Below are 27,288 nucleotides of genomic sequence, written 5' to 3'. Positions count from 1 at the left end.
ATATTTTAAAAAATGTATCCCAGAGAAGATTTAAGGCAGCGTGTCCTATCAAATCCATTTAAATAATCTATATATAGATTAAGATGGCCTATGACAATGGATCAGGGGTAAAAACCTAACTGTAAAACTGGTCTTTGCTGAATATGAGGAGTAGCAATTAATCAGCCTTGTCACTGCTGGATGACATCAGTTGTGTAACTTTCTTCTGTCCAACAGCAGATGCTAGATAGTTCAGTTAGGGTTAGGGTTGTAACCCTAACCCTACACAATGTTCCAAATTACAATGTATCCTCTTGACTAACCCTGCTCACTAAAAAGAGAATGCCCTTTAACAACAAGCCATCCAATTATCAAGCCAGACTTGCAAATAAAAATTGCCTTCTAGGTTTCAGATGAAACTCTTGCAGACTGGGTTCCCAGTCTAGTTCCACAGTGTGAGATGGCCTTGAGGAAAGTGACAAACATTTCACAGACAGTAATTCATAACCTAAAATAACCTACTAACCTCATCTTATCCAAGCATTAATGTAGAAGCCAACTTCTGGGTTTTTAAAAATTAGTTTAAAAAATGGATAAAGAATGAATTCATGTATGCAAAAGTACCCTGATTCCCAGCATTTAGGGTAGTCCCTGAATAAACATTAGCTACTACTATACAAATCTACCCTGCTAGGCCACAGAGTGAAAATCAAATGAGACCACCTATGTGGAAACCGTTTGAAGACTATAAAATACAAACATTGTTATTTTAAATAAGCTATCTGTGGTCTACAACACAATAGATTCAGTGACTCAAGACCTGGGCTCTAACGCCAGCCCAACTGCGCTGCCTGGCTGCATGACCTGGGATGAGTCCAACAGCACCGTGGACTCCTCAGCTATAAAACAAAGTCTGCTTAGTGCTGCTCGGAATCCCACGGGCTGTGAACTGTAGTCAGGGAGGATGTGCGGGAGGAAACAAGAGCTGGGGGTAAAAACAGCAAGCAGGGACGACGGTTCCACTCCCTAAACCCACTGCAACTTTAGCAACCCTGCTTTTATAAGTTTCAGATTACTTGGGGTCTGATTAAGATAGTCTTAAAAGAAGAAGCTCAAATTGAAAAAGACTGAGGGACTTCCCGGGCGGTCCAGTGGTTAAGAATCGTCTTGCAATGCAGGGGACGCCGGTTCAATCCCTGGTCAGGGAATGAAGATCCCACATGCCGTGGGGCAACTAGAGAGCCCGTGCAACGCAACTACTGAGCCCATGCGCTCTGGAGCCCACACACGGCAACAAAGAGCCTGCGCGCTGCAACTAAAGATGCTGTGTGCTGCAACTAAGACCCGATGCAGCCATAAATTAATTAATTAAATTTAAAAAAAAAAGATTGAAACCAAAACCAATGAACTAAAAACTAAGTCTAAAGACTTCGGCTCTGTTCTGTGTTCCTATATGTGACTCTACAAAATGGGCTGGATATGTCCCAGCCCTTGAAAGGTTCTAAGCTGAACGCACCTATACCTATTAGGCCTCAAGTAATGAAATTAGAAAGACACCACATGAGAGGCATCAGTGCAGTCCCACCCCGCCCCCCATGTCTACACAGAACAGCAGGTGCCAGAGGAGGCAAGTGCAAGGCAAACAGGACAGCAGCTCTGTGAGCCCAGGGGCCCTGGGTGCCCGCAATGCAAAAGATTTCCTGACTCTCCCATGTTCTCCACAGGGATGTTCAAAACGCTATGAAGAGTGTCAGGAAGATCCTGCTTACTAAAAACTATATGGAAATTACTGATGCACACTTTCCCACAACTCAATTTCATATCTGCTGGCGCGCACTGTCACCAGTTCACTCTGGACTTCCAATGTGCATCTTAAGAGGTTAGTCAAATCCCACTAAAAAGAACTTCATTCTGTCTTCTTTACTATGATTACTGGTGGAGTTTCACATCTCCCCACAGAAGGATACTAATCACCAAGAGAAATCATTTTCATGCAAAGTGCTATTTATCTATTTGTTATAGAATTATTAACATTGTAAGGTTCTGAACAGTTCATCACACATCAGAAAAACTCCCACTACATACCCAGAAAATGCCCAAATACATAATCGTCAGTGTTAATCTGTTGCTTTCATATTCATAACTCTCAAGTATATTGACTATTAATTAAGTAATGAAACTGAGTGGCTTTTATTCAGTCTCATTAATCTAGCCATATGTACATGTATGGGTTTATCTTATCTTCATTTAACAGTTACTTAAGAAATAGTTGCTGACTGTCGGTGGGAATGTAAATTGATACAGCCACTAAGGAGAACAGTATGGAGGTTCCTTAAAAAACTGAAAATAGAACTACCATATGACCCAGCAATCCCACTACTGGGCATATACCCTGAGAAAACCATAACTGAAAAAGATACATGCACCCCAATGTTCAATGCAGCTCTATTTACAATAGCCAGGACATGGAAGCAACCTAAGTGTCCATCGACAGATGAATGGATAAAAATGCAGCACATAAATACAATGGAATATTACTCAGCCATAAAAAGAAACGAAATTGAGTTATTTGTAGTGAGGTGGGTGGACCTAGAGTCTGTCATACAGAGTGAAGTAAGTCAGAAAGAGAAAAACAAATACCGTATGCTAACACCTATATATGGAATCTAAAAAAAAAAAAAAAGTTCTGAAGAACCTAGGGGCAGGACAGGACTAAAGACGCAGACGTAGAGAATGGACTTGAGGACACGGGGAAGGGGAAGCTGGGACGAAGTGAGAGAGTGGCATGAACACATATACACTACCAAGTGTAAAACAGATAGCTAGTGGGAAGCAGCTGCATAGCACAGGGAGATCAGCTCAGTGCTTTGTGACCACTTAGAGGGGTGGGATAGGGAAGGTGGGAGGGAGACGCAAGAGGGAGGAGATATGGGGATGTATGTATATGTGTAGCTGATTCACTTTGTTATACAGCAGAAACCAACACACCATTGTAAAGCAATTATACTCCAATAAAGACGTTAAATAAATAAATAAATAAATGGGCCACACTCTTCAAAATGTTAAAAAATAAAAGTAAACAAGAAAAAAAATTTATGAGGAAAAAAAGAAATAGTTGCTGAATGAACTGGAATACAGAAATGAATACACAATGGAAGAATGAATGTGCATATTATGGTAGCATACTCATCCTTGAATGCGACACAAATGCAGAGAAAACAGCACGCAGCCACACAGACCATCACCAGGCAAGGCCAAAATAAAGCAAGTTTACTTGCAACTCCCACCACATCGCCGCTCAACACCTCTTTTTTCCTTCTTCAGGGCCTCCTTCTCTACCTTAGTTAGCTGTCAATTCTCTGCTAACAATTAAGAAACTGCTTAATAACTGGCTTAAGGTATGACCCATCCCAGGGACCTGTGTATTTAAAAGGACTTCTCTAGGACCATTCAATGGGGGAAAGCACCGTCTTTTTGACAAATGAAGTTGGGAAAACTGGATATCCACAGGCAAAAGAATAAAGTTGGACCCTTATCGTACACCACACACAAAAATTAACTGAAAATGGATCAAAGACCTAAATGTAAGACCTAAAACTATGAAGCTCTTAGAAGAAAACATAGGAGAAAGCTTCATGACGCTGGATTTGGCAATGATTTCTTGGATGACACCAAAGCATAGGCAACAAAAGAAAAAAATTAATTGGACTATACCAAAATTTTAAAATGTGCATCAAAAAGGCACAATCAACTGAGCAAAAGGCAACTCACAGAATGAGAGAAGATATTTTAAAACATCTACCTGAAAAGGGACTAATATCCAGAATATATAAAGAAGTGCTACAACTTAACAATAAAAAACAAATACACTAATCAAAAAATGGACAAAAAATTTAAATAGACATCTCTTTAAAGAAAATATACAAATGGCCATTAAGCCTATGAAAAGATGCTTAACATCACTAACCATTAGAGAAATGCAACTTGAAACCACAATGAGATACCATCTCATACCCATTAGGATGGCTACAATCAAAAAAAAAAAAACCAGAAAATAAGTGTTAACGTGCATGTGAAAAAACTGGAACTCTTGTGCACTGCTGGTGGGAATGTAAAATGGTGTAGCCATTATGGAAAATGCTACGGTGGTTCCTAAAAAAATTAGAAATAGCACTGCCGTGTGATCCAGCAATTCCACTTCTGGGTACATACCCAAAAGGCTTGAAAGCAAGGTCTCAAGATATTTGTACACCCATGTTCACAGCAGCATTATTCTCAAACGCCAAAAGATAGAAGCAACCCAAGTGTCCACTGATGGATGAACGGATAGACAAAGTGTGGTATATACATAAAGTGGAACACTATTCAGCCTTAAAAAGGAAGGTAGTATTAAAAAAATAAATAAAATAAAATTCAAAAATTCAAAAAAAAAAAAGGAAGGTAATTCCAACAAATGCTGCAACATGGACGGACCTCAAGGGCATCATGCTAAGTGAAATAAGCCAGTCACAAAAAGACAAATGCCATATTATTCCACCTATATAAGGTATCTAGAGTGGTAAGATTCATAGAGACAGAAAGCAGAATGGTGGCTGCCAGGGGCTGGGAGGACAGGGAGCTACTGTTCAACGGGTACAATTTCAGTTATGCGAGGTGAAAAGCATTCTGGGAAGACAGATGGTGGTGATGGTTACACAACAATGTGAGCATACTAAATGCCACACTTAAAAATGGTGAAGATGGTAAATTGTATGTTATATGCATTTTACCACAATTAAAACTTTTGAAAATATATTTTTAAAAATAAGCAAAGAAAGTTTAAAAAAAGGACTCTGACACTGGCAACTGGGTTCACAGGGACTGGCTAGCTGCAGGGAAGGGGGTAACCGGGATGTCCACTTAGGATACAAAGCTCAGAAGCAGGCTGTTCTTCTCCAGGACACTTGTATAGCACATCTGGGATTTTTTCCTGGGGAGGGCAGTGGGAGGCCATGTGCAAAACTAATTTACTAGGACCAAGTATCCTCCTCACGAGACTGACAAAGTAAACAAAGTGCTAGGACACAGTCACTGACAAAGTTTAACAAAGCTGCTCCACTGGGCTCTCATCTGTCCTTAAATGCTAAAGGCTTCGACACAGATAAACAGCTGTTTGAGGTTTTGTTTTGGTTCAACCTTAGAGACCATCATTGTTTAAGGCTATAGTTCTCAGACCACTGAAGTTATTAGAGCACAATGGAGATTCTTGAATTCCAAAACCTAGGGAAGCAGAACCTTCTTCTAGACCCACCCACATACTAGTCAGGTTTTGACTTTGAAGAGACTTTCACCAAGGTATTAAAAACAACAATCAGACACCTGTGTGAAGGACATTATTATGCCTTTGTAACAATCTTTTGTCTTCACCATATACTGGTTTTTAGGGATTCTAAACCGAGCTGACAGTTTAAATACAGCATGTATTTCATGTATTTAAAACACCTTTGAAAAACATAAAACTAAAATGTCAAGATATTTAGACCAAATACTATTCCTAGTCTAATAGAACCCTTAAAAATTTTTTTTTAACCTGGTCTCTTCACCTTCAGTATACTGAAGCATTTTCCTATTATCAATTTTTTATGCACAGTTAAACAATTCCTGTACTATATGATACCATTTTGATAAACACAGACTTCAAAGAACTTTAACCCACCAAATAAAAGGGGCTACAATATACACAGCACTCTCTAAACAACAAATTATACATGTGGGTACTGAAGCCTTTTCTAGAACTGAGTCTGATCTATCTTTTCTTGAGGCATTCTCTATTATCCTCCAAATTCATGATTTGTGTTTATACGCTGCTTTGCGTGTTTTCGGTATTCAGTCTTGTTAAGTGTTCCTTTTCAAAAATAGTTTTTCCTTCTCGATTTATAAAAGCACTATATGCTTACTGCAGAAAACTGAGAAAATGCAGGAAACAGAAAAGGGAAGGGAAAATTACCATATTCCCACCTTCTTTTAAAAAATTCACCTGTTGACTGACACTTCACATTTCCTGTTTTTCAGTACTCCTTAAATTTTTAACATTTAAATTTTAAAAATTTCAACACACCACTATATCTTACATTTCCATAGTGCTTTTATTTTTCCAAGGGGTCCTTACATACCCTATTTACCTTGACAACACATCCATGGAGTAGGCAGGCCAAATACTAGCTATTTTGCACACAGGCGCCTTCTAGGGTAGAAGGGCTAAGATAAAATGTCTGATAAGGCCGCACGGCCGGTTTGTGATACAAAATCACACTTACCTTGTACAAACCTATGTCTCCAAATCTTCAGTGGAGAAACGAACAATGCTATCAGTATAATAAACTCCTGAAAAGAACACTTCTACTGAATTGAACTAGCCTAATACAATTCAACAAAACAGATGCTTCAACCCTAGCACCTGTCTGGGTCAGAAACAGTAGCTGCCATACATGCGACGGAAGGACTAAGGAGGAAAACAGGTCCAACAAACAGCTTGCATCTAGACCCCAACTGTACATGTCCATACTCATGAGAAGTAGAGACCCAGAGACACTACCAACTTTAACTGACCTTTTAAGCAGTCAGATCTTAGTTCTTTCATGTGTGGATAGAGGTGGACCTGGCAAACTCTAGTCTCTTGCAGTTTTTTAAATGTATGATTCTATATATCTATCCATTTTTTAAAAAGGCTTTTAAGATGAAAGTACACATATTATGCTACTCTGTCAAAAAAATCAAAGGCTATGCACAGATGTGGCTATACAGTAAAGAATTAACCCTGCTCAAAGAGGGGTCTGGCCTTTACTCTTGGAATGCCCTGCCTGACAAATGTCTGTTTATGTAGGGGCTAATAGTCACTCCAGATAGTCTAACAATGGGATTTGTGATTTACGGTGGAGGCTTTGGACCATGCACTACCAACCTTCTGAGAGGCTGGAGACGGAAGGTCAACCTCATCTATTTGACCAAACTCCAATAAAAACCCTGGACACTAAGGCTTAGGTGAGCTCCCCTGGTTGACAATACTTCATGGGCATTGTCAGTTGTCATTAACAGAAGTCACCTCCATCCCAGATTCCTGTGGTGATGACAACTCAAAGTTCCACACGTGGACCTCTCCTGTGTGCCCCATGCTTTTGGCTGGTTTTAACCTGTAACCTTTCACTGTAATAAATCATAACCACGAGCACAACAGCTTTCAAGAGTTCTCAGTCCTTCCAGTGAATTACTGAACGTGAGGGTGGTCTTGGGGATCCCCAAACTCTGGAGTGGCAGAATGACAACTGTCCCCTAGTGTTCAGTCTCCCTTTCTTTTAGTAAAAGAACACCTCTCCCACCCCCTCTTAGTGGGGAGCAGGATTACCAAGAGGCTACATTTCCTCAGCTCCTTTAAATCAGGAGTGGCCACGTGATTAAGTTCTGGCCAATGAGATGCGAGCAGAGTAACGTATACAAAAATCTGTGCCATGTATCCTTAAAGGAAGCTGTTTACTTTTTTTGGAATGCAGCTGTGAGGTAACTTGGCTTCAACCAAGAGAATAAAGACAATACCCTAGCGGATGGCTAAGCAAACAGAAGGAACCTGGGCCCCCGAATGACCTAAAACAAGCAGGAGTTCATCAGCCGCCACCCCCATCACAGCGGAGAGAGCTACTTCATCACTACTTCATCACTCTCTGCATCACTGCGCTCTCAAGTCTCTGTCACAGCTTTGCACCGTGGTACCTGGTTAGCCTGCACCCTAATGAACCTAAGTGGATTTCACTGTTTTCATATTATGACTTAGAGTCAGTTATTTCAATAAATGACACAGAAATAAAAGGAGAGACAAGCAGTAAGATACATAAGAAAAATGTCTGGATACACAGGCATCCTCCACTTTTCAAAAGCTTACTTCGCACTGCTTCGCTCTTACAAAAGACCTACATTAGTACCTGTTTCCACTAACCAAAAGAAACCCCAAGATGATTTTCACTTTTACAAAACAAAAAGGGCAAAGCAAAAACAGCATTCAGCCTGTCTTACAGCAGCCTGCTGCAGAGAGAGCATGCACCCCGAGCACCTTGGTACTGCCCAGTCCTTGCCCGGGAACCTTGCTCAGCATCTCAGCATCAAAAGCCCCTATGGTTTTGGACTGTGTCACTGTCTGTGAGCACCTGTGCTTTATCTTAGTTTATTCTGTGCATCCGTTAGCAAGGTGAGTCCTATGTTAATGGTTTCTTTGCTTTTGACCATTTTGGCTTAAGAAAGGTTTCACAGGAACACTCTACTTCCAGGTAGCAGGGGAAACCTGTATTAAAACTGAAAATGCGGGCTTCCCTGGTGGCACAGTGGTTGAGAGTCCGCCTGCCGATGCATGGGACATGGGTTCGTGCCCCGGTCCGGGAAGATCCCACATGCCGCGGAGCGGCTGGGCCCATGAGCCATGGCCGCTGAGCCTGCGCGTCCGGAGCCTGTGCTCTGCAACAGGAGAGGCCACAGCAGTGAGAGGCCCACGTACCGCAAAAAAAAAAACAAAACCGAAAATGCATAACATCTGTAATGTCCCAGTTTGAGGCTGATCTTATTAAAGCAAATGTTCTATCCCAAACAATTTAATATAACAAATTTCTCTCTATCCTCTTGGTTATTCATAACAATGAAAATACGTACCCCTCCCCGCTGCAAATGACTGATCCAACAAAATCAGTCATTTGAAAACAAGCGGAAGGAGGCGTTCTAAAAGAATCACTAATAAATTTCTTCCCTGTAATTATAGATTTCCACAGATGGGAAAGGAAATGAAGACACCGTTTTAATAAAGTACAAAGAACCTCCTTCTCTGGCTTTCCAGGGTGCGGCAAGATGAACTCCTATCGCTCATTAGGTGTCTCCACCAGGATGTCCCACGTGCATCTCAAAGTCAGCATGTCCAAAAGTAGGGATCAGGCTACAGAGGAAAAGAAAAGAATATTCTGGAGATAATATGATAAAGAGTCTATAAGAGGGAGGAAAAAGCCAGTGATCTTCACTAAGGAGAGGCAGCACAGCCTCATAGGAAAGCCAAAGGGTTATCTGAAGAAAAGTTCAAGGTTGCAATAAATCAAAGACTCCAAAGGCCACAGCAGAAGTAAACAGGGACAGAACTCAGCTAGAGAATAAAGGAAGTAACATCAAAGAGGGGGCTGTATCCTGAGCAGCGGTTCTCATTCTTGAGCCTTCACCAGTATCACTTAGAGGGCTTGTTAAACTCATTACTGACCAGGGGATTTTTGCAGAATCTAATGCCCGTGGCCGGCAGTTTTTATGTTGGCTGGCCAAAAATTAATTCCGTTATTTCACTAACACTTTGTGGGTTTATTACATTCAATAGTTATACCCTACACACCTGTAAAGTCTTCTCATTTTTGTGAAACGTTGTCTTCAATCCACTCTTCTGTGGAAGAAAAGGAGCCTTCTCCAACATCGTGAGCTTCATTTTCACTTTCCGTATCAGAATCAATCACTAAGGTTTTTTTTTGTCTTTTTGTTGCTCTAATATTCACATCGTCTGAATCAGAACTATATTCTGAAGAACTATCATCTTCTGAGACATTAGTATATAGGTTGCTCGGACAATCAGAGAGTATATCTGCATAAAATTCACTGAAAAATTCTTCTTCACTCAAAATTTTGCAATACATCATTTTTGAAAATTTTATGTTTATAATATACACAAGGTTGGAACAAAAACCTAAAGGAGTGGGCCTCCCTGGTGGCGCAAGTGGTTGAGAGTCCGCCTGCCGATGCAGGGGATACGGGTTCGTGCCCCGGTCTGGGAGGATCCCATATGCCGCGGAGCGGCTGGGCCCGTGAGCCATGGCCGCTGAGCCTGCGCGTCCGGAGCCTGCGCGTCCGGAGCCTGTGCTCCGCGACGGGGGAGGCCACAACAGTGAGAGGCCCGCATACCGCAAAAAAAAAAAAAAAAAAAAAAAAAAAAAAACCTAAAGGAGCAAAATGTGAATGATAATGACAGTCATAAGTTGTATAATGAACCCGTGATCAATTTTAAGCTCCAACAACTTCGCATGGTGATGTTAATTGCATCACTCTCTAAAAATGTACTGATATGTCTCCGGTCAATAATGTGTTAAAATCGAGTGCTGGGCCCCAACTCCAAGTTTCTCATTTTGTAGGTCAAGAGTGGGGCTGGGAATTTGTATTTCTAAAAAGTTCCCAGGTAATGCTGATGCTGCTGGCGTGAAGCACATACGCTGAGAACCACCAATTTTGCCTGTAGTGTATGTACCTAGACTGGTCACCGAGAACAGAGACAAGGACCGGAGAAGTTCAGAGGTAATGAGACAGTATACTATGCAGAAAGAATGCTGTTACAATGTGCACTAGTAGAAAGAATTTCACAACAGGCGTAAAGGCAACTCCCCAGTTGGTCTGGGAGGGAGATCTCTCCTGTCCTTTGCCTCCCACTCCCTCTCCCCACAAATCCCAGGTCTGATCTAACAGGTTACTCCATATTCACTGAGTATTTACTGTAATCTGCAGTTTTCAAGATGAGCAAAGTGTAAACCACAATCCAAAGTTACCTGTTAGAGAAGAAAGATTTGCACAGAACTACAATCAGAAGCCAACATTAGAGGCACTGACAAAACACAACAGACCACACAGAAGACAGCAGTAAAGCTCGCCTTGGAGACGAGATCCAAGAAGGCTTCACTGCAAAGGCGGATCTGAGCTGAGGGCAATGAGTAGGATTTGAACGGGCAGAGGGGAGTGAGGGGGTGAATTCAAGAAGGAAATTCACGAGCAAAAACATGAAAGAGAAAAAGATGTTTAAGGCAACATTCTGGGGCTGACACAGAGACAGTGATAGATGAACTAACAAGGTAGCTGAGGGAATGTAACAGAAGGCCCCAAATATCATACTAAGAAGTTTGAACCCTCCTTTGTGAAAGTCAGGAAAGGAAGTGTGAACTTGTTTATATAAATGATGGAGGATGGGATGGCTGCACACAGATGGGAAAGGTTCTGGCTCCCGAGCCTCATCTACACCAAGATTTATTAACGTGTCTCGGCAGGAGTCCTCATCTCATGTACTGCACCCACACAATGCATTAGATCTCCAAACTCACAAGGTAAACCGGCATACATGGTGGCATACAACTAAAAACAAATCCTTCTGAGTAACTGCAATTCAAAAAATATGGTCAAACTCACTCTTTTCTAGATCTGCTATCAGTTCCATCTGTCACGAATCTCTTTTCTCACAAATCCTTATGGTAAATGTAACTGCAAGTGAAAATAGAGTAGAATGTTGAAGAAACTGCCACTGCATTACCTTCTGGCCTCTCTTCCCTTGCTTCATGCCCAGAACCCCCTATCATATATTAAAAACAACAACAACAAAAAAAAACCCACTACTTTTTAGGATGATATGACATTTTAAGGAGATGCTACATTCTTCAACAGACACTTAGAAGTCATCCTTATTTAGCACTCTATGCCTGAATTAATAGACGCTAATTCTGAGAAACACTCAGTGAGCTCCAAGAGAATTTAATAACCTTTAAGTGACAATCAGAAGTAAGATTTTCTACTGGGCATAAGCAATATGCAAAAAAACATTATTAACCTTCAACACTGTAAACTTGAACAGCTAGTAACTTCAACTCAAGATCTAAAATTCAAAGTGGCAACTAAGTTACTGCAACATTTTTTACAGCTCTAACAACAAATACATTATCAACACCTCCACCTTCATTAAGTTTAGATTTCCTTTCAGTTAACAGTAGTAATAACCTAAGCCTAAAATTACGAACTCAAAAAGAAATACCAAAATCAAACTTTTTGAGCCAAAATTATTGTGCTTTTAAAAGAATACCAAAAAGTATGTAGTTTATAACCCTACCTACAACACAATTTACGTAAAAAAAAAATTTCACTCAGATGAACATCAACCCAGGTTTCAAATACTATTATACCAATAAAAAAAACCACTATAATTTTCAACAGAAGGCAATCTTTCTACATACATATTCAAATGCAACCTGCTCCAATTTTTAGTATGCTGGAGATCTCTGAGCTACTACTACAGAGGTGTGTTCTAGTTTGAACTGTAACAATTGTGCATCTGTTCTCACCTCCTCAGCTACTGTTCTCTAATGAACAGTGTGGCTGGCCTTTGTCCCTGGTTCTTGGGAGACTCTAAACCCTTGGAATTTCACAACTGATAGGAGTCTCCTTGTTATCCATGGTGGACCCCTGGGACGCATCTTTTTATTAACAGGTGACTCCCAGTAAGCCCCTCATTTCAAGATGGGGCTAGCCATGCTGGAAAGGCCAACCAAGTGATTAGAGGGTTGGCTTTGAGCCACATGCTATCAGCCTGACCTCCTGGAAAAGGAAGGGGTTTGGAGACGAAATTCGACCTTGTGGCCCATGACTCAATCAATCGTGCCAATGTAATAAAAATCCAATAAAAACTCTGGACCCTGAGGCTTGGGTGAACTTCCCTGGTTGGTAAGCATAAACCGATACAGGAGGATGATGTGCCCTGAGCACACGGAAGCGTCATGTTTGGGACCCTCCCAGACCTCTCTTTGCATATCTCTTCCTTTGGAAGGTTCTGGTTTGTATCCCTTATAATAAAATGATAATTCTAAGTACAGCCCATTCCTGAGTTCTGTGAGTCATTCTAACAAATTATCAAGTCTGAGGGGGCTGTGGGAACTCCCAATTATGTGGCCAGTTGGTGAGAAGTGCAGGTGGCCTGGAAGCCCTGGAGCCTGCAGCTGGCACCTGAAGTTAAGGGGAGTCTGGTGGACTGAGCCCTTAACCTGTGATGTCTGTCCTAACACTGAGTGGTTAATGCCAGAATCACACTGTGCCTATAAAATAGGAGATACTGCCCTACCTCTCTTCTCAGGACTCTATGGCAGCTGAATGAGAAAAAGTCAAGCAAAAGCACTTTTTAAGGCATAAAGCATTAGAAAAAGTAAGGGACTTTTTTGGTTACGCTCTCAAAAATGTTAAAGAAGAAATTGTTAAAATATTTTTTAAATTCAGGATCGTCCAGCTTAAATTTTTAAAAAGGCTTAAAATAGGGACTTCCCTGGTGGCACAGTGGTTAAGAATCTGCCAATTCAGGGGACACGGGTTTGATCCCTGGTCTCAGAAGATCCCACATGCTTCGGAGTAGTTAAGCCTGTGCGCCACAACTACGGAGCCTGCACTCTAGAGCCCGCGAGCCACAACTACTGAGCCCGTGTGCCACAACTACTGAAGCCCGCATGCCTAGGGCCTGTGCTGTGCAACAGGGGAAGCCACTGCAACGAGAAGCCCACACACCACAACAAAGACTAGCCCCACTCGCCACAACTAGAGAAGCCTGCGTGCAGTAACGAAGACCCAATGCAGCCAAAAATAAACAAAAAATAAATTTATATTAAAAAGGCTTAAATAGCCAGTAAGTCATTTAGAAATACAGCTTATTATAAGATAAAATTGAGAAATTTGATGAAAAGCATTTAAGAGTAAGGAATCTAAATCATAATTTCAATTACGTAACTAAGACTAGTGCCTAAACGATAAAAACATATTAGCAATCTCAAGTGTAGAAATGATGGAGTTTAGAAGATGTAAAATTCAGCTACTATTTTCTGACTAAACTTCCCAAGAGCTCGTTTTAGTCTTGGTTCTGATCAGGCATGATTGAAAGCAATAGACAACATTCTGGTTACTCAGGTACTGGGCTCAAGTAAAAACTGTTCACACCACAACCAACTTCTTTGCCCATCCCTAACTAATCTTTTAATTTAAGGATAAAGCCACAAGATCTGATCTTTAAAGATCAGGTCTTTAAAAAGCTTGTCAAACCATCCTATGTGCATAAGACAATTACCTGCCTACATGAATGAGAAAGCATAATTTCTAACTACATTACAGAATCATTTCTATTACTTTAAAGCCAATGACTAAAAAAAAAAACCTCATGACTTTAAATCACAAGTTTACATGACTATATCGCTCAATTCTCTACCCTCTTGAACATAAGATACTAAGCATACACTGGTCTTACCCTGCATGATGAAGGGGGCAGTTTAGTGTAGCAGAGAAAAAAATGGCTTTAAAGTATTAAAACAAACAAACCCACCCCACAAAGCCCTAGATTCTGGTCCTGTTTCTCCTCGATCATCAGATGATTCTCTGGGTCTCATTTTTCCTCCAGGAAAATACAGGGGCATGGCCTACAGAATCTATAGGGTTCATCCTAGCACTGGCATTCTGAATCTACTTAAGTGTTGAGAAGTCAACAACTCATAATTTAGATATTCTTCATATTTTTGAAGTGTCACAAGTAGATGTCAAAAATCATTAAAACTTACCATCGTGTAAAAACGCTCCACACCAATAAGTCCTTCCTTACTAAAAACAAAAATAATAAAGATTCGCTCCATGATCGGCAGAAACACACGTATTTACTTGCTACCTGAAATTTCTTTTAGGCTTAAGCAAATTTAAAGACATTCATGTTTTCCTAAATCTGAGGCATCACATCTATTATATGCAAAACCTTTTCAAACTAATTACAAAGCTGACCTACCACGACACACATGATGCTGACTTATTTTTAATGATTTAATAAGGAAAAAATGATTTTGCACATCAACCTATTAAAATGTGTCACACTCATAAAAAATACAGACATTTAAGTATAGTAGAGATGGTCCCTAACTTATGATGCTTCGATTTACAATTTTTCGGCTTTATGGTGGTGCCAAAGCGATACACGTTCCACAGAAACCGCGCTTTGACTTTTGATCTCTTCTGGAGCCAGAGATATGGGTACGGTACTCTTTTGTGATGCTGGGCAGGGGCAGCCCCACAGCTCCCAGTCGGCCACGCGATCTGGAGGAGGAACCACGGATACACTTACAGCCATTCTGTTTTTCACTTTCAGTAGAGTACTAAATAAGTTCCACGAGATGCTCAACACTTTATTATAAAATAGGCTTTGTCTTACTTGATTTTGCCCAACTATAGGCTGATGTAAGTGTTCTGAGCACGTTTAAGGTAGGCTAGGCTAACCTATCATGTCCAGTAGGTTAGGTGTATTAAATGCATTTTTACTTACAACATTTTTAACTTACAATGGGTTTACTGGAAAGTAATCCCATTCTAAGTTGTGGAAGATCTGTCGTAGTTAGAGCCAAAAAAAAAAACAAGAAAGAAAAAGAAAAGAAAAAAACAGCCATAAAATGATAAAACTGCCAGTAGTCAAGAAAAACAACACATACAAACAATGTGATGAAACACAACGCAAGTTTCCAAACAGAAACCTTGTTTCTTCTTGCCTCATAGCAAAGTGGTTGTGACCTTGGGTTATGGAATCAGGTGGAAGCAGACTGAAATCCTGGCTTCCTTCTCACCTGTGTGACCTGCCCAAGTAGCATCATCTCTCTAAATCTGTTTCTTTAAAACTGTGTCCACCTGACCCGGTGGTTGTGGAGATTAAATGAGACCCTGCACTAAGCAAAGAGCCTGACACACAGTAAATATTTAATGATTTAGCAATTATTATTAAACTTTGTAACAAATGTTACACAGAGCAGTATTTTGATTTTTTTTTTAAAGTTTAAGGCCCAAAGTTTAGGATCCTATTGACTAAAGTTCAGACTGAGAAGTGAAATAAAACAATGCTCCTACAACAAGGCATTTTACTAAGGACAAGTGAACTATGTAAAGATAACTGGTATTATGCAAGGGCGATCACCACAGGCAGCTTAGTTTCTACGAATACAGTTTGGGGGTGGGCAACCCATAATGAAAGAAGGCAGAAATTGAACACACTAAAGATGGTAAAACATCTTTCCTTTCCCAACTACTACAGGACTCAAACTTCAACTGTATCTCAAGGATTTTCCCATCTTCAGCCTCCAGCAAGTCCTTTCATCACCACAATTACATCTCTAGCTAAACTTCAAAGAGAAATATATAAAAGCCACTCCCGTGGGCAGCTGTTGAGATAATCACTCTTAGCATCTTCCACAGATCTAAGAATAAAAAAGCTGACTTACGCATTAAGACCGAATACCGGTCACCATTCTCAGCAGTTTATTTTTTTAATCCATTCTAGACATCCACAAAATGTATTTATTTTAAAAAGGAGTTCCATAAATATAACTTTGGTAGCCAGAAAAATTCAGTAAAAGTAATAAAGGTAAAATTCAATGCTTGCATTTTTAATCTCACACAAAAACACAAAGTCCTAAGTGAATATTCCGAGCTAATTTCAAGTACTGGTTTTCAAAACTGTGAAATAACCCTGTTCTAAGAACTTTATATACATTAACTCAATTATTTCTTACCATAATCGTATAAAGTAGGTATTATTGTCCCATCTTACAGATGAGCAAACTAAGGCACCAAAAGATATTAACTAGCCCAAGGCCACACAATCAGTAAATGGTAGGAGCCAGGATTCTGACCCTGGCTGTCTGACTCCAGAACTAATGTTTAAATCAACTATACCACTCGTTCACTTAACAAGTTTTATTGAGAGCCTACTATGTGCCAAGCACCCTTCTAAGCACCAGAGACAGAGCCATGAACAAGTCAGACAAGGCCTCTGCCCTCCAGTGGGGGAGAGGCTTTGGAACAAACAAGACTTATGGGAGAAATGGGTAAGTAAGTGAAGAGTATATCTCTGCCTCGTAATAAATGCCATGAAGAGAAATAAAGCAAAATGAATCAAAAGTGACAAAGGGGCTGGCTTCTATTGTAGGGATCAGAGATCACTCTGACGTGATGACATCTGAGCAAGATAGCCACCAGGAGGAAGGGGTGGCCCAACAAAAAGAACAGCAAGCATAACACCCTTAAGAGAGGAACAGTTTGGTTTGTTCGAGAAACGGCAAAAAGTACTGATTCAATTCTAAGGGTGACAGGAAGCTTTTGGAGGGTTTTCACCAAGAGAGTGACAGTGTGATTTATGTCTTTAAAAAGATCACTGATTGTTATGTGGGGATCAGTCGGGAAGGGAGCGACAGAAATAGGGACACCGGGGAAGGCACTGTTGCAACAGTCTAAGGGAGACATACTTGAACTCAGACTAGGATTCACGTACTGTTTATAAGCAGATGAGATACTAAAAGGACAGCATGCAACCTAATTGCCCCTGAAAAAGACTTTTTTAATATTCCTCCTTCCTCATCGCCCATAGATTCTTTTTAATATCCATGTTAATGCTTTAGTGGGAGCTGTTACAGGAAGAAAGTAAGATTAAAAGGTATTTCCTTCATTTATAAATGTTCTATTTAATATACTCCAGGATTTATCATAATATGTCACATACACTCATACACTATTGAGAAGCAGAAAGAGCTTTACTGCTCTTTAGTTTAGGGATTATTCATTTATTTGGAGACAAGAAGAGGTACCTATCACCTCTTGTGATTAGCTTTCTTCTCATGCTTTGTCTCAGCACATCCCAGCTCATTCTAGACTGTGAACTGCAATAAAAAGGTATACCACAGGGAATTTGTATTTACGGAGCACCACTGTGTACCAGGGACTCACTAGATGCCTTACATTTAAGAGCTCATTTAATCCTCAGTTACCCAAGGTAGGAAATATCTTCATTATACAAATGAGAAAAAAAATCAGAGGTATTAGTAACTTAAATTGTCCAAGGACACACAGCTAGTAGTGGGTAGAGCTAGAATTTAAATCTACATCTAACTCTGAAGTTCTTATCTTCCTACTACAGCAGCTATGAAAGAAAGGACTATAAAATATGCATTACATGTAGTCTCTCTTATTAGTGACTAGCTTGCTGCTGGTGGGGACGGGTTTCTTTCTCTTACACAGAATCTGAGTTTTGAAGTTGGGGTTGGAGAAAATGGAGTGATCTTATATATTCAAACACATTATTCTGAAAACATATTTACTACTTGAGGTTTCAAAGAAATTACTCCTAAAAGAGTGATTCCTGCCTTTAAAAAAAACCACAAAACTTAAATACGTATCGTTTACCATGAAATAGGAGTGATGTTCTACGACAAGTTTGGTACAGATTCTGCCCACAAAAGACCTGGAGATAGAGAAAAAGAGGATACGGATAAAAAGAAAATCATCATAACACAGAAGTGGCAAATAAACAGCCTAAGAATTGAATGGAGATCCTTCTAGACCAGGGAAGGATCACTGGAAAAGAGGGACGCTAGGTGCGCTTCCAAGGGTCTAGGAAGTACAGGGAGGGAACTACACGCCCGCAGCATCAGCTCAGGCTAAGACAAGGCTACGTGGGAAAGCTGAGATGGAAGTCTGGAAAGCAGGTAAACGGTATACCCCACAGGACGGGTTACCGCCAAGTCCACAGGAAGAACCAAGGTTATCCTCTGTCCTACCCTAAAGAGGAAAATTTGGCTAATTCTGGAAGACGATAGTGGAGAGGCCGGGGAGGCAGACAGAAATAAGAATCGCTACATCAAGTCCTTACCAGTTAGTTACAAGCCCTTTGATGATATGTGCTAGTCTCGTTATTTTCACTTAAATGATACCATTTCTATGCTGGACGTGACCTGAAAAAAAAATGCAGAAGATAGAAACAGCAGGCTTACACCACCTGCAATTTTTTTAAATCAGGTGGGTGGGGGTCAACTAATGAGTGATACACTAAGGTACTTCTTTACAAAGTGGGTTTCGGTAGAGAGAGCAGGTGAAACATATAAGGAAATGCCCCTTTCCGTCTGCACAGGTGCTGAATCATTTTCACAAGGAGTGAAGTGGGAAAGGGGCACTTGCCAGGACAGTTGGGGAAAGGAGCTCTGCATATCAAGGCAACAGATAAGTAACAAGGAAAAAATAAGTGAGTAAAAATTGCCTTCGGATAGTCCGACACCGATGCCGGGATCCAACGCGGGGCGGGGGGGTGGGGGGATGCGGGGTCACGGGGAAGACGCCGCGGCGGGAGGCCGGGCGGAGCATCCAGCGCGTGGCCCCGGCCGGCAGCCCGCGCGCACGAATGAATGGCGCGGTCCGAGCGGGGCCGGCGAGCAGGGCCGCGGGCGCGAGTCGTCGGCGCGGCGCCTCAGCGGGCGGCCGAGCGCGGGCGGCGGGCCGGCCGCGCCATGGCGGAGGGGGAAGGGGAGGTCACGCGTTACATAACCCGGCAGCGGCCGCGCTCCGGGCGCCGCGGGCCGCCCAGGCCGCGAGACCAAGGGCCGCGGGGGCCGGGCCGGCGCGCCGCCCCCGCCCCGCCTCAGGCCGCCCGCGCTCGGGCCGCCGCCCGGCGACTCGAGGCCGGTCCCACCCCGCCCCCACCCCCGGCCCGGGGGTCGCTCACCTTCCGCGTTACCCCAGACCACCATGCCCGGGCACGGCCGCCTCCTCCGGCCTCGCTGGCCCCGGCGCCGCCGCCGCCGCACGGTGCCCTCGCCGGGGGCGGGGAGGAGGGCCGGGTAAGGAGTCACACCGCCGCACCGCGGTCCACACTCGCCCCACGCTCGCAGCGGCCGCCCTCAGCGCGCCCGGTGGCTGCTCTGTCCCTCCCCCTCCGACGGGCGCGCGCGCCGCGGCTCCGCCCCGCCCCTCCCCCTCCGGCGGCCGGCGCGCTCCCAGGCTCCTCCCCGCCCTTCCCCGCCCGCGGCGGTCCCGGCCCTGGCTCGCGCTGCGCAAGCGCCCGCCTCGCGCCTAGCCCCGGGCGACCCCGAACCACGGGCGCAGCGCCCCTCCCAGGCCCGCCCGCGGGGGTCAGCGCCTCCGCGGCACGTGACCGTCTCGCTCGCGGGGGCGGAGAGAAGCGCGCCGCCCGCCCTGCACCCCGCGACCTGCGAGCCTCCCGCTGGTGTTGATGCGCTGTCCTCGTCTCTGCGAGTCCCCGCCCCGCGCTGCACTCCCCAGTCCGGGAGGACACTAGTTCAGGGACCCACCATGCTTAATAACCCTGGAAGATCCGTAAAACACCCAGGTCCCCCGCCACGAGCGGTTGACTTACAGTGACATCTAGTGGAGGAAGGGACACACGTGAACTGACACTTTGCTGTGTCAGGGAACGATCGGCAATCAAGGCCCACAGAGGTTAGTGGGAATGAACGCTGCGCCTCGGGGTTTAAGCGTTGCCAGCTGCCGCTGGGGCGCGAACAGCATTCGCTGTGCGATGAGTCCCGCCCTGCATTGCACCTGGATATTCGTAAACCTGCGGCAGGTGTCCCATCCCACATGCAGCACTGGGATAACACGCGAAAGCAATTTGCTACTACTGTAAAAACAAACAAAAAACCATACATTATGTGTGCTTAAATGCAATTTTAATTGAGGGCCTTCTGGCAAAAGAGAATTGTTCCGTAAGGACCATTTTCCCCCTCTTGGCAATGTCGGTTTGCCCAGAGATCCCACATCGCTATTATAATAGTATTTATTGTTGTAATGCACAAACATGAAGCGAACCTCCCTGCAAAGGCTTGACACTTTTCCCCCTTTTTCCCTTACCTGAGAGATTTGAAGAGTTTGCAAGTGCGTAGGAAACAATTAGTACTCTTTTCAAAACCGATTTTGCAGAGTTGAGGCTCGTTTACTGGTAATTCAGAGAATATTCAGATGACTTTGTTTCTTTTTTCAAGCCCCTTCGTTTTTGCCACTTTATAGACTTCTATAAATGCACTTCAACCTCAGTATTCTTGTCTCTAACCCTACAAAATCACGTTGCATGCTTTTATGAAACGTCATAATTTAATACAAACAGCGTCATTTCAAGAGGCTCACAAACAGTTGCCAGCTGCAACATCAGGGTATCATCTGCTGAGATGCCACACAAAAACAGTGGCAGCCCCTTATTAATTATGTTTTTTTTTTTTTTTTTCAGTACGCGGGCCTCTCACAGTTGTGGCCTCTCCCGTTGCGGAGCACAGGCTCCGGACACGCAGGCTGAGCGGCCATGGCTCACGGGCCTAGCCGCTCCGCGGCATGTGGGATCTTCCCAGACCGGGGCACAAACCCGTGTCCCCTGCATCGGCAGGCGGACTCTCAACCACTGCGCCACCAGAGAAGCCTTTAATTATGTTTTTTTTAATGCATCTCTCTAAATGTCAGTATTCCACTAACATGAAATGGCAAAACTCGATTTTCAAATTGAAGAACGATCTGTGGACTCTACTGGAAAAAATACCGTCATATTTCAATTTTTTCACACTCTCTCCTATTTGAGTCAAAGGTTCTTGTTGTTGTTACTGTTGTTTTCTTTATTTTCTCAAGAAAGAAACACAGACGCTGAGCTAACTGACCTTGACAACACCTTTACAGAATATAGTAAGACGGTATTAACTGCGTTTTAGTGCAAATTAGTAGGCAGGCTCCGATAAGGGAAAAAAAAAAATCAGGTTGATCTCTAGATACAATAGGATAAAAAGAGAGATGAAGAATACATAAATAAAATGTATACAAACCCCAGAATCTTTGCTAAAGTTTTCTTTTCGCCCATTCTAGAATATTCTGTTATCACCTACATTCATTTATTTACTTCCATTTATTCTCATGAGGACTGTCTTTCCCAGGCTAAGGGGAGTTGGCCTGACCTTTGGGTAAAGCAGCTGAGATGTCTACTCTGGACTCCCACACATGGGGGAGAACTCTGGGGGGCACTGCACCTTATTCCTCTTTTCTGAACGTTATTAAAAATCATTTTTGAAACGTCTAATATTACTGACATCTCAAGATCCTATGAAAGTGCAGACCCGTGACCCTTGCAGGGACAGCCCTGGGTAAGGACATGGATCTGTTATCTTTTAACCTCCATATCCAGCAGTAAACTTTTGTCGGAAAGATCCACATCTAGTCTCTCAAATACCAAAAACAGAAAAAAAAAAGAACATGAAACCACTAAAAAACAAAGATTTGTACTCAAGTCCCTTGGGTGAAATACACACTGTAACTCGTGCTTTGCTCTTAGGAAAGCGTGATCTTGATGATTGTTACAAGGCAATATATGCCTTTATGTTATAAGGCAATTTATGCTGAAAGACGAAATAATAACAAGAATGAGCACAAGCCCACAGAAACTTAGAAAGGAAATTGGAACCAGCATTGGCTTACCAAGACTTAATTCTTCTAAACACAGTATCTGTCTTTACAGAGTAAAGACAGTCCACGGACAGGTATATATACTGTCGGCCGTCCATAAGGGCAGGATTCCATCTGGAATTGGCTGAACCTGCTGATGCAGAACCCTGGATACATTAGCCTGACTGTACCACACTATTTTATATAAAGGACTTGAGCATCTGGGGATTTGGGTATCCATGGGGGTCCTGGAACAAATCCAATATATTTAAACAGCATAGTTCCCATACTTCAGGATGATTCAATAATTAGTTATGATGAGCATTCTGAATGCCAGTCACTGTCAAGTCAACAGTGAACAAAATGCACGTCCCACCCTCAAAAAGTTTCCAGTATAGTGAGGGAAGCAAATAAGTACCACGCACCTGCCAGATAGGCTCAGGGCTGCTTCCAGAGAGTGTTCTATGGAGCACACAGGAAGGGTGTCCGGGAGGCTTCCTAGAGAGAATGACATCTCAGTAAGGACTAGGAGACTAGTGGGGTACCACTGCCCATGAAAGGAGCAACATCTGTAAAGGCAGAAAAGGGATGGAGAACAGGAAACATTCCAGAAACTTCGAAGTGTGAAGTACAGAGGGGGGATGGGGGTGTGCTGAAAAAGGAGGTTGGAGAGGTAAGAAAGGGTCAGAGCATGAAGGGCCCCACAAAGTATATGAATGGGTTTTGACTCTGTCCTAAAGGCAGTGAACAATTAAAGGGTTTTAAGGGATAAGGTGACTTTAGAAAGTTACTCTGCTGCATGGAAAATAGTTTTGGGAGGCAGTCAGGAGGACTTGTAATCGTCCAGGTGCCCAGGGGCAGCCCAAGAGGAGGCAGGGGGTTGGATTTGACCAGGGTAGGGGTTTTGCAAAGCAAGTATAATGAAAGAAGAAAAGGGCAAAGAAGTCGAGGACATATGCAAGGGAGGAATCACACTGATGGATCATGGAACTTAGTGATTTTTTTTTTCACAGCATGAAACACTTAATAGTTTTGTTTATTAACTAGGTAGAGCCAAACAACTTAGTATTTGTGACATAACAACTTAGTAGCCATTTGAAAAAAAATAATACACATAAAGTGAAAGCAAAAATAGTGTTTTGATTCCATTCTTAAATAACCATTGTTACTTACTAATGGGAACTCTGTGCCCGCTGGGCAGTGTAAAACTTCTCAAACTGTGGGATCGGATTGGGTACTGCCACCCTCATTTCCCATTCCACATTGGCAAGAACCATTCATACATATTGCTATGTACCTCATAGCCCATTATACCAAGAGGTAGAGGTTGTCCCACTACTAGTGATACTGAGTTCAATCACTTGGCTGGGTGGTGACAGCCAGATCTCTATGTTGTAAAACTACATTTTCCCCTATGCATGCCACGGAGTAGTACTTTTTACCAAGTGCGTATTCTCTTCAACAATCTTTTCACCTAGTGGTTTCAGCATCCATTGATGATCCTGAACTGAATCAACTTTTTCACTGGGTTGCAAAGGAGTGACTTTGTACTTCCGACATTCCTTACACATTTATTAGCTAGCATTTTTCTTCAAAGAAGAACTGTCCCTTATCAACTGGGGATAAACTATCATTTCTCCCTAAAAAGGAGGGCAAATGCTTCATTCTTTCCCTATAATTACTAATTTTCACAGAAAAGTATTGTCTGAATAGTTACCTCTAATGGTGGTCAATGAGCTTTTTCTTCCTGTTTCTCCTCCTCTTCTTGAAAAATTCTAATGAACTCCTAAGTTTTAATTTACTTATTGTAATCTTGAGATTGATTATATATATATATATATTTTATGCACAAATGGTCCCAGATTTGGCCCCTTCAAGTTCACACCTACCACACCTCCATTAGTTATTTAAAGTTTTTTTTTTTTTTTAATCTAGTAAGGTTACCACTATTACCCTTCTCCCCCACCCGACCCCCCAGGTTTTCTTAGCTATTCTTGCTTGCTAATTTTTCTATTCTAAGATCAACTTGTGTAGTTCTGGGTGGAGGGACTTGATATTTTTATTAGGATCTCATTAGGCATATATAAACTTGGGGAGAATGTTTGATGGTGAGTCATCCTATCCAAGGACATGGGACATTTTTCCATTTATTCATTGTCATATTTGAATCTTTCAGAAGTTTCCCAAAATTTTATGCACCTTTCTAATGGGCTATTATTACTTTTTTTTTTTTTTGGCTGCATCGCACAGCATGCGGGGATCTTAGTTCCCAGACCAGGGATCAGCATAGATTCTTAATCACTGGACTGCCAGGGAAGTCTGGGAATTCCCTATTCTTATGTATTTTGTTTTTGTATTTTTATTGCTATAGTAAATAGAGTCTTCTTATTTATTATGTCTTTTTATACTGGTTATTGTTTATATGAAGGCTGTTGATTTTTTTTTTTTTTTTTTTTTTTTGCAGTACGCGGGCCTCTCACTGTTGTGGCCTCTCCCGTTGCGGAGCGCAGGCTCCGGATGCGCAGGCTCAGCGGCCATGGCTCACGGGCCCAGCCGCTCCGCGGCATGTGGGATCCTCCCAGACCGGGGCACGAACCCGTGTCCCCTGCATCGGCAGGCGGACTCTCAACCACTGCGCCACCAGGGAAGCCCAAGGCTGTTGATTTTTGTATATTAATTTTATATTCTACTGTATTAAAATGGCTATTATTTGTATTGGTGTTTTTCATTGATTTTCTTGTGTTTTTCATAAGAAAAAACACATAATATGAAAACAATAAAAAATACATAATATGAAAATAATTTCATAGATATTATTTTAATTCTTCTTTTACAATTTTTATTTCTCTAATAATTTTTCCTTGTTTGATTGCATATATACAATGGAATACTACTCAGCCATAAAAAAGAATGAAATGATGCCATTTGCAGCAACATGAATGGACCTGAGATTATCATACTGAGCGAAGTAAGTCAGACAGAGAAAGACTAATATCGTATGATATCACCTATATGTGGAATCTAAAAGAAAAAGATACAAATGAACTTATTTACAAAACAGAAACAGACTCACATAGAAAACAACCAATGGTTACCAAAGGAGAAAGGGCAGGGAGGGATAAGTTAGGAGTTTGAGATTAACAGATACACACCACTATATATAAAATAGATAAACAAGAAGGTCCTACTGTATAGTACAAGGAACTATATTCAATACCATGTAATAACCTGTGATGGAAAAGAACCTGAAAAAAAAGTATTTGGATATATAACTGAATTACTTTGCTGTACATCTGAAACTAACACAACATTGTAAATCAACTCTACTTCAATAAAAAAATAAAATTAAAAAAATCTCTTTATGGTCATTTTTCTGAGATTTGGAAAGGGATAATGTGTGCTCAACCCAGAGTTTAACAGGAAGTCTTCTTGTTTGATTATTTTTAAAATTAACAAACGATTATTTTTCTGGTTTGCTCAGGTCAGTTGTTCTTTCCTGATGCTTGTATCAGATGTTTCAGAGCGTGTGTATTCTGACTGAGATCAATCAATAATCTGAGTGATAGATTTTTCTTCCTGCTTTCCTCCTCTCCCTTTCTCTAAATCTTCTTCTCGTGCATGAGGTAATGTATTTTATTTATGAATTGCCTGGGAACACTCCCAGCAGTCACGAGCCAGGAAAAAGCATCCCATAACCATTTAAAACTACAAGGAGTGTTTCCTTAGACAATGTGAGCATGTGTGAGTGTGTGGGGTCTGTGTGCATGTTTGAATTTGAGGGTGTGCACTTATGAACATTTATTCTCGGGTTAGAGTAGGAAGTCACAAAGAAACATACAAATGTAATTGCATTCCACCTCCATTTATCTTAGGCCTCAGCTGGGTGGGAATTCCGAGGGAATTTGGAATCAGAACAGAGAGGGGGTATCCTCACATCACACACCATCTCAGGAGCTCTGGGGAATTTGTAGGGTGGAGGCCAGGAAGCCTCTTCTTGTGGATTTTTATAGCTGATTCCTGGAGCCAAGCAGCCACAGGTAGAGAGAACTCTTGCTGGGCTCCCTCTCAGGGCTTTTCCAAGCCTTGTGAGATCAGTCCCATCCCTGCCCTGAGCTCTGTGACACAGGCCTGTGTCCTTGCCGTGGATTTCTCTATCCAGTGTGAGTTGACTCAAATTGGTTTCAGTAACTTACAGCCAAGGATACTTAATAAGATTAAAGATCTGTGTTTCACTGATCTGCAAGGTTGAGCCAACTTTCCTTGGAGAGATAAACATCGTCATAAAGAACCAAGGCCAGGGCTTAGGACCAACTTAGCTCTCAGCTCAACTTTCCTGGGAGGCCAGCAAATTCCTATGACCTCAGACTATTCGTGGGACTTTAGCAGAACTTGATCTCAGGGACTCACCATGTCCCACCATACGGAGAAAGCAGCATAAGAACATAGGCTCAATTTATCAGCACTCCCCTTTTCCCTTCACTAGAATAGTCAGCAAACCCAAGGAACATTCTAAATTGCTGTGGATCTTGGGCTTAGTGGGAGAGGATGACAAATGTACTCTTAACTAGCATGAGAGACAGGAGGGTCACATTTCTGGATTAAAAGTAAGTGCACTTCCCCAAGTTAATGTCCTAAATGATGCTATATATCTCATTTTCAGACTGTCTTAGACGAGGTCTTTCTTAGGGTCTGTCTATAACTAGAATCCAACATATTAGGAAAGCCCAAGGGGAAAATACAACCAAAGTTACATACCAAATCAGCAGGAAAACTGAAAATAAAGCACAGGGACTTTTCCTGCCCACTCTGACAACAATGAGTCCAGGGACCTGCAGGGACCTTGAAGGATGGAGTCTGTTTCTTGATTTTATTGGAAGATTTCCCTTTTGTAGATGTTCCAGATACAAATACTGAAGGAAAAACAATTAATCCACATGTGAAAATGATGACCTAGGCTGTTGGTATTCAAACACAAATGCCACTTTACGTGGAGACGCAGTTCTGTTGTAGAAACATCACTGGACAAGCAGTCAGGGACCAGGTTTCACCTGCGCTGGTGAGCTGCTTAATTTTGGACAAATAGTTTAACTTCTCTAAAGCTCAAATTCCTGGTCTGTACAATGAGAGGACTGTAATAATGTTTTCCCTAGTTCTAACATCCTATAAAAACCTTAATTTTTTGAAAAGTATTATTTTATAGTGGAGTGTAGTTGATTTACAATGTTGTGTTAGTTTCAGGTGTACAGCAAAGTGATTTAG

The 27,288-nt window shown here is 42.1% G+C and overlaps 1 protein-coding gene across 8 annotated transcripts in view; it reads right to left on the bottom strand.

The window, feature by feature from the left end:
• REV1 (REV1 DNA directed polymerase) overlaps nucleotides 1-19,491 on the bottom strand; it is an 82,180-nt gene extending 62,689 nt beyond the window's left edge. For 3 of the 8 annotated variants that reach the window (XM_060117166.1, XM_060117169.1, XM_060117167.1), the window contains exons 1-2: nucleotides 19,319-19,491; nucleotides 8,811-8,926 (exon numbers count right to left, since the gene is read on the bottom strand). In XM_060117166.1, the coding sequence (XP_059973149.1) occupies nucleotides 8,811-8,860 (50 nt within the window). In that variant the 5' untranslated portion in view covers nucleotides 8,861-8,926; nucleotides 19,319-19,491. Of the gene's footprint in view, nucleotides 1-8,810; nucleotides 8,927-9,364; nucleotides 9,385-11,190; nucleotides 11,263-18,006; nucleotides 18,065-18,472; nucleotides 18,555-19,318 lie in introns of those variants that run through there. The other 5 variants (XM_060117171.1, XM_060117173.1, XM_060117172.1 and 2 more) reach the window with 5 other exon arrangements.
• Between the last annotated feature and the right edge of the window lie 7,797 nt (nucleotides 19,492-27,288).

Source organism: Mesoplodon densirostris, chromosome 14, assembly GCF_025265405.1.
Source record: "Mesoplodon densirostris isolate mMesDen1 chromosome 14, mMesDen1 primary haplotype, whole genome shotgun sequence".
Lineage (NCBI taxonomy): Eukaryota > Metazoa > Chordata > Mammalia > Artiodactyla > Ziphiidae > Mesoplodon > Mesoplodon densirostris.
This window is presented reverse-complemented; position numbering and strand designations above follow the sequence as displayed.